Source organism: Schistocerca serialis, chromosome 9 (genome assembly GCF_023864345.2).
Source record: "Schistocerca serialis cubense isolate TAMUIC-IGC-003099 chromosome 9, iqSchSeri2.2, whole genome shotgun sequence".
In the NCBI taxonomy this organism is placed as follows: domain Eukaryota; kingdom Metazoa; phylum Arthropoda; class Insecta; order Orthoptera; family Acrididae; genus Schistocerca; species Schistocerca serialis.
In genome coordinates this window covers 207,024,391-207,036,468 of record NC_064646.1, presented here as the reverse complement: position 1 = coordinate 207,036,468, position 12,078 = coordinate 207,024,391, and the positions used below count along the sequence as shown (strand labels likewise).

At 39.3% G+C, this 12,078-nt stretch overlaps 1 protein-coding gene across 1 annotated transcript in view; it reads right to left on the bottom strand.

The window, feature by feature from the left end:
- Positions 1 to 12,078, bottom strand: part of LOC126419471 (odorant receptor 43a-like) — a 61,954-nt gene that overhangs the window by 29,482 nt on the left and 20,394 nt on the right. The window contains exon 2 of the mRNA XM_050086659.1: positions 10,329 to 10,428. Coding sequence (XP_049942616.1) covers positions 10,329 to 10,428 — 100 coding nt within the window. The remainder of the gene's footprint in view (positions 1 to 10,328; positions 10,429 to 12,078) is intronic.

Genomic DNA, 12,078 nt, shown 5'->3' with positions numbered 1-12,078 from the left:
GATATCTGAATCGTTATCCGAAGGACAGGAATCCGGCAGCGTACCTGGTGCAAAGAACAGGTGATCAGTAGGAGGCTGACTGTCTCTCTGTCTGATAGAGACAACGTGTGAGGCAGTTTATCATGATTTAATCTCAATCGCTGCAGATGCCTCGATTGCCTTGACCGCAGTAAGAGTCTGTCACGTCCAAGCGAATAACTATTCTTCAGTCTCTACAACACCAGTTACAAAGAAAATTTTGCATCACAGAGCTCGTGTCTGTATTTTGAGGTGAGAATTCTGGTTCCAACGTTACAAAGCTAAATGTAACTGTAAGAAACTTGTACGAGAATAATTCGTCAGTTCAATAATGAGATGTGAAAAGAAACCGTAGTCAATAAACAATATCATGTCAGCATTCTCTTATTCTAAAGTCTAAGCCTAAGAGAGCAGGAATTCCTTCGATCTCCTTCACCGGTTGTCACTTGATAGTGTTCTGCCTGTGCCTCTTTCACCCAACAGTTTGCCTTCGAAACAGTTTGTCATCCGTTTATTAGTCCTCTGCATATGTCTCAAATGTTTCAATTTCCCTTTCCTCATTTATATTTTAGGGCTTCCTTATTTGTTTCTTTCTCAATATCCAGATCGTTATGGTGATCCTCCTGTATTTAAATACTGCAAATGCTTAAACGTCAGTTTCCAGTTTTAGGTTGGAAATATTTCTGTTATCTGTAAGAGCAACAAAATTCGTCAGAGATATCCAGGATAACCGACAGTACTAAAATTACTTCGATAGTTTCTCTGCATAAAGAAAGTAACATCGAACTATCTTGCTTTAGATCGACGCCACTGAATTGGATAGTGCAGTGGTAAGATATTGGGCCCATATTTGAGCTGACAGAAACGCAAATTCCCTTCAGCCATCCAGGGTTAGGTTTGCCGTGAATTCCCTAAATCACTTAAAGCAAATGTCGGCCGGTTCAGCTCGAAAAGGCAGAGTTGATTTCCTTGCCGTCTTGCTACAATTCTATGTTTTGCTCCATCGTCAACGGCACTAATCCCCTATATTGCGTAGTTCCTTTTCTTTCTTGTAGCTGTCAATCTAATTTTTTCATTCTGTATAAATGCCACATACGCCTGATACTTTCTTATTTGCAGGTACCGAGTGCACGAATTTTTTGAAGGGCATCGTGTAGATGATTGTGAAAACTTTGAAAGCATTTTATCGGACACGAAACCCATGGGTATAACGTAACAGTTCTTAAAAATTACGAATGAAAATACACTGAAGCGCCAAAGAAACTGGTACAGCCAAGCGTATTCAAACAGAGATATGGAAACTGGCAGCATACGGCGCTGTGGTTGGCGTAGTTGTTAGATCGGTTACTGCTGCTACAATAGCAGGTTGTCAAGATTTAAGTGAGTTTGGAAGTGGTGTTATTGACAGATGGATACGTACATACATTTGCACGGATAATAAGGTGATAGTCAATCACTGCTGATTATTTCCCAAGTAATAGGAGAATAATTCACAGTACAACGTACTGTGTAGCGTTACACATGATGACGTGTGCAAACGCGAAGACGGTGATATAAACGTCAGCGAAAACGCAAATCTGTCATTAGTCAGTAAAGACCTTGAAAAACTCGATAAAAGATTTGTATCACAAACGATTTAGGTCATGATTGTATTCCTCCCTGTACATGTGTGAAGAATTGACGGTGAAATATGAATGATAAGCAGAGCTTAGAAAACAGAAGCAAACAAAAGGAAAATATGGAATCACAAAATACAGGAAGCCATGGAAATAAATAACCACGCTTATAAACAAACAATGAAAAAGAAAACACAAGAAGATATCGAGAAATATTAAGAACTGCCAGCTAACTCAGAAAGTAAGCTCACAGAATCACCAACAAGAGAGTTGGGACAAGCACGCAGAGAAGTTTGATGTTTTTGATGGGCGACAAAATGAATTAAAAGGCCTAAACCATTTTCAGTAATAAAGTAAAGATCATTTGGATATAAACGATAAACATAAAGAGCAACATTCCAGAGGAGTGGGATGTGTACCAGCAACAGCTTTCATCCTCTCACTCCTTTGATCAACGTTCAACGTGAACATGACATTGCGCTATACACACACCATTCCAGTCATCTACACATGACAGATATACTTATCCACACAGCTCTCATATTTCCCAACGGAAAGGCGACTGTAGGCGTGGAGGGCACGAAAAACCTTTCCAATTACTCGGCTGAACCTGGCCTTGGAGGTCTCCCGACCAATCGTGCCGTACGACTTTACAAAGAAAAATGGCTCAAGTAGGACAAAAAATACGAATTTCAGAATATGAAATTACGCAAAGTGGACAGGAAATAAGAAACGACAGCAGATATAAGATAAAATGAAGAAATAATGAGCTGTCTGGAACAAATGGAAAACATAAGAGATCGAGGTAGCGATAATAAAATCAATTTTGGAAGGAAGAAGACGAGGTACTAATGGAAGTGAAGCTGTGAGGAGGGGTCGTGAGTCGTGCTTGGTTACCTCGGTAGAGCACTTGCCGGCGAAAGGCAAAGGTCGCGATTTCGAGCCTCGATCCGGCACAAAGTTTTAAACTAGCACGAAGTTCCATGTGAATAACTGTTGAAATATTCATGAAAATACGCTGATAATGAAACTCTGTGGCATTTGATGGAAGAGCACAAGAGAACTCAAACGCAAGAGATACGTTTGTGAAGTCTGGTAACCAAATTGCCCATTAAGACCTCTTTGTAAGAAACACACAAAGATAGTAACCTGATAACCTGATACGATAGCAGAAACAATCATAAAAAGCCTACGTCTTTTTAGGAAAGGAAGGGTTCCACAGGTGGTATAAAAGAGCTGACGTAATAAGAGAGAAACACTTTGAATAGAGACTATACAGTATCATTTAAGCGAGTAAAGGGAGAAAGACTTTCAACTTACTTGAAAACAGAGGCCTCCCACTATGTATGATAAAGACATGATTTAATTAAGATATCATTCTTCCTTTAAATCAGTAACTGGCAACGTTCCCATTGAAATGGAAATTACTAATTCCATTGATCATCAGTACCATTGAGGATGTTGCTGTGGTACTCAGGGCGAATATTAGTTTCAGTCATCTGTGCGATAGTTTATCCCGTGGAAATATCTTCATTTTTGAATAACTACTGCAACCAAAATCCTTTGTAACCTGTTATGTGTAAAGAAGCATTAGTCCCTCCCTACAATTTTTATCCCTCACGGTACCTCTCACAAAACCCCCTCTCTCTCTCTCCCTCACACACACACACAAGCACACTTCAGCGGCACAAGAACATAACAAATATTCCTTGATGTTTCAGGGTGTGCCGTATCAATAAATCTCTCATTTTAGTCAAGTTGAGCAACAAAGTTCATTTCTTCATAACTAGATGCATTAACATATAACTTTACATCATTCCAGACAAATGGTTTCACAAATGACATTTTAACAGTCGATATTAAGAAATACCGCGTTTTGATAACATTGTTCTTGTTATTCCCAGCATGAATTTCCAATATTTTTTTCCTTTTTCTTTTCTTTTTAAACAATTTGTCGTAGTTAGTTAATTGTCTGCTCAAATAGTGAAGTTATGGCGAGGTAATTAAATTAGGAAACGAGACGCTAAAAATAATAGAAATTATTTTTAGCGTCTCGTTTCCTAATTTAATTACCTCGCCATGACTTTGTTTAGTTCGACTACATTCCATCACCCTTATTGTGCTATTGTTGACTTTCATCTTATGTATGCTTTTCAAGGTAATATCAATTCCCTTCAACTGTTTTTCCAAGTCTGCTGCCAGCTCCGTCAGAACTGCATCGTAAACGGAAAACCTTAAACTGTTTAATGTTTCTCACTGTATCTTTGTCAAGTGTTTGCCTCCATTTCTTTTACTGCTTCCTGTGCTTGCAGACTGAATAACATGGAGGATGATTCACAACTCCTTTAATTCAGTTTTCTACTGCTGTATCCCTTTCGTGTCCTTTGACGGCGGGGTGGTATCTGTACAAATCGTACACAGCTTTTCATTCCATGTAGTTTAGCGCTGATAATTTCTGAGTTTCTAAGAAGCTTTAAAGTCAGAAATATCAAAAGAGCTTTCTAAATTTATAATCTTATAGAAGTGGTTTGGCATTTTTCGGTCTACCTTTCAAGATAAGTGATACGGGCAGCATTACTTCGCGTCTTCCTACATTTCTCCACAACGTGCACTGATTTTGCTCCATATTGGTTTCTATCAGTTGTTCCATTCTACTGTAGATAATGCGTGTCAGTATTTTGTGTCCATGACTTACTATGCTAGTGGTTCACCAATATTCACACCTGCTATGTTTGAAGTTGGTATTATTACATTGTCTTGGAGTCAGATGGTGTTCCGGCAGTCTCATAAACCCTGCATAACAGATGGAGCAGTTTCATTATGATTGTTTCTCCTAAAGATCTTGATTGCTATGATAAGACGTTATTTGCTCGAGGTGCCTCGTTTCTCCTTAGGCCTGTCAGTATTCTGTCAAATTCGTCTCGCAGTGTCACGCTTCCACTTCGTCTCCATTTACTTCCTCTTCTCTTTCATAATATTGCCATTAAATTTCGCTCCTTTATACAGTTCATGTACGTATTCCTTCCACCTCTCAGCTTCTCCTTCTGCGCTTATATTGCACTGCCATCTGAGCGCTTGATGTTCATACAGCTACCCTTGTTTTCTACAAATATTTCTTTAATGTACTTACATGTCATGCAAGTTTGTATAACTTTATATTCATCGTGTAGCCATTTCTGTTTTGCTATTCTGCATTTTCTGACGGTCTGGTTTTTTTAGAGATCTTTTATGTGCTTCATATTCAGTCTTTATGTTTTTTTTCCTTCTTAAATTAAATTTAATACCTCTTATGTTATCCAAATACCTCTGCTAGGCTGCGTCTTATCCGTTAGTTATTTTCCTGCTTCTTTCACTGTTCATTCCAAAAAGCTACCTTTGTCTTCTGCTGTATTTCTTTTATGTCTGAGTCAACCATTGCTTAATATTTCCTTTCCAATTTTAATTATCTATGCGTTTTCATCTCATGCTTGACATTAAATGCAGTTTGTCTGAAATTTCTTCAACTTCAGTCTGCTTTTCAAAACTTATAAATTGTCGACAGAGACCACATCTATCCCTGGAAACGTTTTATAGTTTGAAATCTAGTTTAGATATTTCTGACTTATTACTGTCTACATATACATGACTACCTTGCAGTTCACACTTCAGTGTCTGGAAGAGGGTTCAGCGAATCATCTTCAGACTTTTTCACTAGCTTTCCACTCACGATAACGCGCAGGAAAAACCATCTCTTAAGTCACTTATGTTGTTACGATGATCATTTCTCCCTTTGTAGCTGGGCGTCAACAAAATATTTTCGAATTCGGAGAAGGAGATTGTTGATTGAAATTTCGTGCAAAGACCGCGCTGCAATGAAAAACTACTTTGTTTTAATGATTGCCATCTTAATGATTACCACACCAGCTCGCATATTAGGTCGGAAATACTCTGTTCATATATCACGATAAACAGAACTACCTGACCTTCCCTGAAATTTCTCGATGCCGTTCGTTAGTTTTAAGTTGTTCTTAATTGTAATCCCTAGGTGTTTAGTTCTACAGTTAGCCTTTAAATTTTTGTAATTTATCCTGTATCCGAAATTTAATGGCTTTAGAAGACCTCACACCTCCCATTATTTACAGTCAACTGCCACTTTTTCCACCTTACAGGTATCTTGCCTAAATCGATTGGCAATTGGTTTTGATCTTCTGGTGGCTGTACTATAAAAGCGATCAGTTTTTGTTCCACAGACATCTCTACCCTTACTCACCCTGATTTCCTTTCAAATCTGGTTTATTATTTTTCGGAATGCACCCTTTGCCACATGCCATGGATTTTGGGAAGAGCAGATGTTCCTCTCTGTATCCCCATTCCACCGTGTACAATGTTGTGTGAAGTCGTTAAAAGAATTTACTTATGTTTGAAATAATAACTTTTTACAAAACGGCAGCGAAATCAAATTTGAAGCTTCAGCACGACGGCGCAGGGAATGGGCTTCATCAAAATCTTGACATTCATTTTGCAAGCAGTGGTCTTTCTTTCAGTGATTGGATAGAATACAGGGAAAAACGAAAGTATAAACTTAAGGAAATGTCTCCTTGCAGGGGCGGGGCAGCGGGAGGTTTAAAATCTTCTCATTCTTAACTTCGTTTCATTAGCAAGGAATCAATACCCAGAGACGATTGGACACGGAAGCTCTAGAGAATGCAATAACATCTGACACTCGCAACATCCAAGTATTTGTACTAGCTAATAGGATGCTACAGGAGGATGGTACGTAGGGTTGGCACACCAGCAAACAGTGTTTCTACAGCTGGCTCAGAAGAAAACTAGAAACTAAATACACCACTTTGGTAAAAGTTCTAATAATTACAACAAATTCCAACTGACCCACACTTTACCTAGCTTTCAACTATTCATTCTGCAGGAAACTGATTAGGGTCAAGATGTTGGACCACCTCCGTAACGGAGGACCATGGTTCGATTCCCGGTACTGCAAGAGAGTTTCCCTTTGTAGGACGACTGGTGTGGTGTGCACTCAGCCTCATGAGGCCAATTTAGGAGCTACTCGACGGATTACTAGCGGTTCAAAAGCGAAGAAACCCGACTGCAACCGGGAGAGCGGTGTGCGGTTAGCACGTGCCCCTCCATTCCGATGACGTCGTTCTCAGGCACGGGGTGGCTGGTCGGGATCGAGTGACTCATGACATACTTTTGAAAAGAGAAAGAACTTTGCAGCCCCCCGCCCCGTCAGCAGACAAGCCAGATTTGAAAACAAGAGTTAAAGAAAATTTAGCGACATGGAGGAATAAAAACAACTGCCTTGATAATTACTGTTTCATGTGCGCATCCTAATAATCCAAATATTGCAGAGCTTATTCACTATGTGGTTTATGAAAAGATGGATTAGACAAGCTGCTGATAAGCAACAGAAAAATAAAAATCAGTTGTGAGATGGTTCCTTATGCAGTCCTCCTACCAGCTATGAAATATGTAAAACAAATATCATAAAAGGAATCTTCTGGAGTAATTGAAAGTATGTTAAGTACTACAGCTAAAAATTATGATAGGGAGCTGAAACAGGCTCCTTTCAGTTACACGGCAAACGACTGTATCATCTGCAAAGGATCTGTGACTACCGCTCAGAGCGTCTCCTTTATCGTTTATACAGATTAGTAAAAGCAGAGGAACGCCAAGTATCACTCCCTTTTCACTCGATGACCTTCTGTCAGTGATTACGAACTGTGACCTTCCTGACAGGAAATTACAAACCCAGTCGCACAACTGAGACCATCCTCCATAGGCATGCAGCTGGTTAGAAGTCCATTGTGAGAAATGGTATAGGAAGCCTTCTGCAAATCTGAGATATGGAATCAGTCTGAGATCTCCTGTCAACAGCACTCAATAATAATAAAGAGCTGATGTTGTTTCACTATAAAATGTATGTCAAATTTTCTGACATCCCAGGTCCCTTCCTAGAATGCAACATTTTTTCATATGCCTTAAACTTAGTGCTATCAATGAATTAATGGTGCTTAGTGCATAATTTTACCTGATGACTTCTCTTTTCATTCCAGTCTCACAATCTTTGTTCCTCTGTTTCTCCTTTTCTTCTTTTTCTTGTCACTTAACATATCCTAATATAATGGCAATATGTCTTCACATTGCATTCTGTATGCGACATGCTTATAATATGCAGCGATGAAGAGTGTACTCCAGAGTGTATCAATAAAATGAAACCTGCCGCGCGGGATTATCCAAGCGGTCTAGGGCCCTGCAGGGTGTAATCTTAGGGACCGATGACCTTAGTACTGAAGTCCCATAAGATTTCACACACATTTGAACATTTTTAAATGAAACCTCAAAATGTTTAATTCAACACAAACATAAGCTTTGACATCATTGGTGTAGTGAGCGTACAACATTTCAGGACTGTGTAAATTGGACAGTTCATAAATTAAGCCACGACGATAGAACCTGTCGCAGACCTTCTCAACGTTGGGAATGTTCTGCTATGCTGAATTTCCTATCACCAACCTGTATGGATGTAGATTTAAGGAAAGGCTTTGGTTTTGGAAGATGGCTAGATATGAGTCAATGGAAGGAGATCAGTACTTAAGCTCAGGGATTCAAATTAGGATCTTGTCAGGACCTGAAGACTTATTGTTCAGTAAGTGAATGATACAGGCACATACAAGATGATAGGAAACTGGACAAAACTTTTTTCTAATCTAATGTTGCTCAGTTGAGTCACTTGTCCGACATCTATCGCCTCTTGCAGTTCATCATCGAAAAAGCGAGTTCGAAATTGCTGCTCAGAGGAACTAACCGAAGCTAATGGCTTTTCTTTGTCTTCATACACCAATCTCTTTCCTGCGATCTACTCTGGGAGAAGCCTTCTGCGTTTTCACGATGTTCTGCACGTGGTTCGTCTTCTGATCTCATTCTCTGAGTTTCTCTGCCAGGTGAGGCTTATTATCTCTTGCAGTTTTTGCCTTCTGGTCGCCTATGGAAAAGCCAGTCGGCAGGATAACCTTACCGTTGGCAACCCTCCTCACACGCCACGCCGCACAATTGTTGTCATCTTTCGGGTTTCTGGGACAAATACCTAGCACCAGCAGCAGTATCATCCAGGAGCTTATCTCACGAACAGAGGTCGTCAGTCATGTATTCGGTTGCAGAGCCCACCTCCCTTTTATTTCACCATCATCATGTTTGGTTCTTCGGCATTGGCACGTTACAACCCAGCTGGGCCGTTATATGGGTGCAGCTCAAAGTAAACAGTGTCTTTAGTCCTCCAAGGTAGACTCCTCAGGGTCGATTACCAACAAGGGAGAATCTCCATCGACAATCTGCCACAACCTCTACTTACTGACATTCACGGGGTTAAAACCGAGATCAGTTTCCGTGTTCACGTTCCCTGCCAACAACACCTGTTCTCTGATGCCCGTCAGTTCCTGTACATCATCTACATGTACATCTACACATACGTACTCCACAAGACACCATACGGTGCATATTGGAGGGTACCTCATAACGTTACTAGTCATTCCGCCTCCTGTTCCACTCGAATGTGAAGCATTGGAAAAATGGCTGTCTCTCCACCTCCCTATGAGTCCTATTATGTCTTACCTTATTTCGCGGTACTTGGGAGAAATGTAGTTTGGCGCCAGTGGAATCGTCTTGTAGTCAGCCGCCAATTCTGGTTCTCTGACTTTTCTCTGCAGTCTTTCGTGAAAAGAAGGTCTTCTCTCCAGTGTCAATATTTGAATCCAAGAAGCATCTCTTCCAAAATTAAGTGTTGGCTGAACCCATCAATAAAAGTCTAGCAGCATGTCTTTGAACTGCTTTGACGTCTTCCTTTAATCCAATCTGCAGGCGATTCCATTCTAAACAAGTTGAAACTAATAAGCTTAGATTTTAAACCGATGGTGGGTACTCTGGACAGGTTTATACAAAAGTGAATGAAAAGAGATTATTCGATAACAGCTTACTGTGACAGTTATTATTAAATGTGCACATAGACCACTTACTTCATGCGCAATACACATTACTGCCGAATTACGTCTTTCTAGAGCCATTCACGCACCTCCACTAAACAGGGCGAGAATGCAATCCACTGGAAAGGTAATTTTTTTCTTGTATCTAGGACTCTTTGCACAGAATGTTTACCGAATACATTCAGTTTGTTTGTAATATTATATTTACGGTAACAACTTTCTTGATCTACTCCAAAATGATAGGACTATAGGCTATGACAGTATCACTTCACCCAGCGCGCGTGCGGTGGAGGAAACAGTTCCCAGTGTCTGTAAAACCTTGTGGCGACTTTAGGAGAGCCCTGGTTAGACCGTAATGTAGCCCAGCCAGAGTCTCTATCCCCCGTTTTTTTTATCGAAGGCCATAACTGCTTCTTCACAACATGTCAGAACTGGTTACATGTGAATAAATCAACGCAAATGAAATTCAAATATAAATTTATTATACTTCAGTCTACAACTGCTATGATAGTGAAATGAGAAGTGCAGAAGGACACACGTTAACTTTGCTATTCCTTAGAAAGAAGTCAATCATCATTTACTATTTCATCTGGTCCCACGAACACACAACATTCATGTCTGAATTAGCTACCAGTCCATGTATAGGCATACTGACATATACCTCCACACAATAACATTAAATTGTGTTTTCAACATTGCAAAACGAAGATCTTACGTATGTTGCTTGAAACAATGACACACACGTGACGAGGACGCTGAAGCTGAATTGTGTCATTACTATGGAACTCATTGTCTTCTCCAAATGCTTGACGAACCTGCAACAGCAAATAAAAAAGTTCAGTGAACGATACACCGTTTAACAAATTTTGAAAATTTAGTAATCCAATAAAATGGTGCCTTTCGGAAAGTAAAATAACAAACAATTCCATAACCTTGAGAATATAAGTCAGTATTACGGAGCTTTGAATTGAATGTCTGTTATTCCTCAAAAAATTTTCAAAATTAAATTTTTTTGTCTGACAGAAATTAGTAACTCGCAGTGAAAGAAGATTTGGAAGTTTCTTGGCGTGGCAACTGTGACATTCCGAATTGCCAGTAATCATTTTTTAGTTGAGTCTTGAGAATTGTTGAGTAAGGACTCTACGTCATTTGTGGTGTAAATAATGCTAGTGTTTGTTGTTACAGATTTTAATGTTTGAAGTATATAATCGTCTAATTTACAAGAAATGCTTCTCTGTCTTATATGGTATACAGTAACATGTCTGTAAGATGAAAGTAAATGAAGAAAAGATAATTAAATATTCCTACTGCTATTCTGACACCATTTGTATGATCATTGTAATTTGTAAACCTTTAGCTAATTATAAAATGTAGCAAACCTTTGCTTCCTCATGCATACAATTAATATGTAAGTGCTAAAATAGCTATAACGTATGTTTTTCAACTCGTAATATGCAATAGTACCTTGTGAATATTGCAGTGTTATGAAAGAAGCGTATGAATGTAAACACGTAGAAAATTCAAGACAGATTATAAAATTTAAATTACAGTGCAGTTTGCGTGATTTTGCTAACGGACATTTGTGTAAAGTTGTCCTACACTTGTATGTCAATATTTGGGAGCTTTTGAACTTCATATACCGTTGTTAGCCAAAAATCACAAACGCATAAGTAATCATTGTGTGTCTTCAACGCCAAAGAGCAACTATGAGGCCGGCCGGTGTGGCCGAAAGGTTCTAGGCGCTTCAATCTGGAACCGCGCGACCGTTACGGTCGCAGGTTCGAATCCTGCTTATGGCATGGATGTGTGTGATGTCCTTAGGTGAGTTAGGTTCAAGTTGTTCTAAGTTCTAGGGGACTGATGACCTCCGATGTTAAGTCCCATAGTGCTCAGAGCCGTTTGAACCAGCAACTATGAGACTGATTCAAAGTGTAGAACTTTTGTTAATGATTGTTTTAAATCTAGACCCAAGCTGGAAGCGTTGATACAAAAATCACTAACTTAATATATACTGTATATTTTCACTCATTGACGTCTTATGGGATACTTTTCTGGGGTAACTCATCGCTTAGGCAAAACGTATTCATTCCACAAAAGAAAGTAATTGTCGTTATTTGTGGAGTTCACACATGACGAGCTTGCAAATATCTCTTTAGCTAGTTGAGAATATTAACCATAATCACAGTTAATCACTTATTAAATCTGTTATCAACAGTCCGTCTAAGTTCGAGAGTAACAGATATAGTCACCAGCACAGCAATGGACAGAAAAGTGGTCTGTACTACACTGTAACGAATCTAGGTTTGGCACGCAGCTATTAAATCCTTTGGCGATCTACCCATGGAAATAAACTGCCCAACAACAGCAGATTTTTTCAAATGTAGATTAAAGAACTTTCTCCTTAACAACTCCTTCTATACTATAGAAGAGTTCTTGAGTAGAGATAATAAGTCATTTTAAAAAAA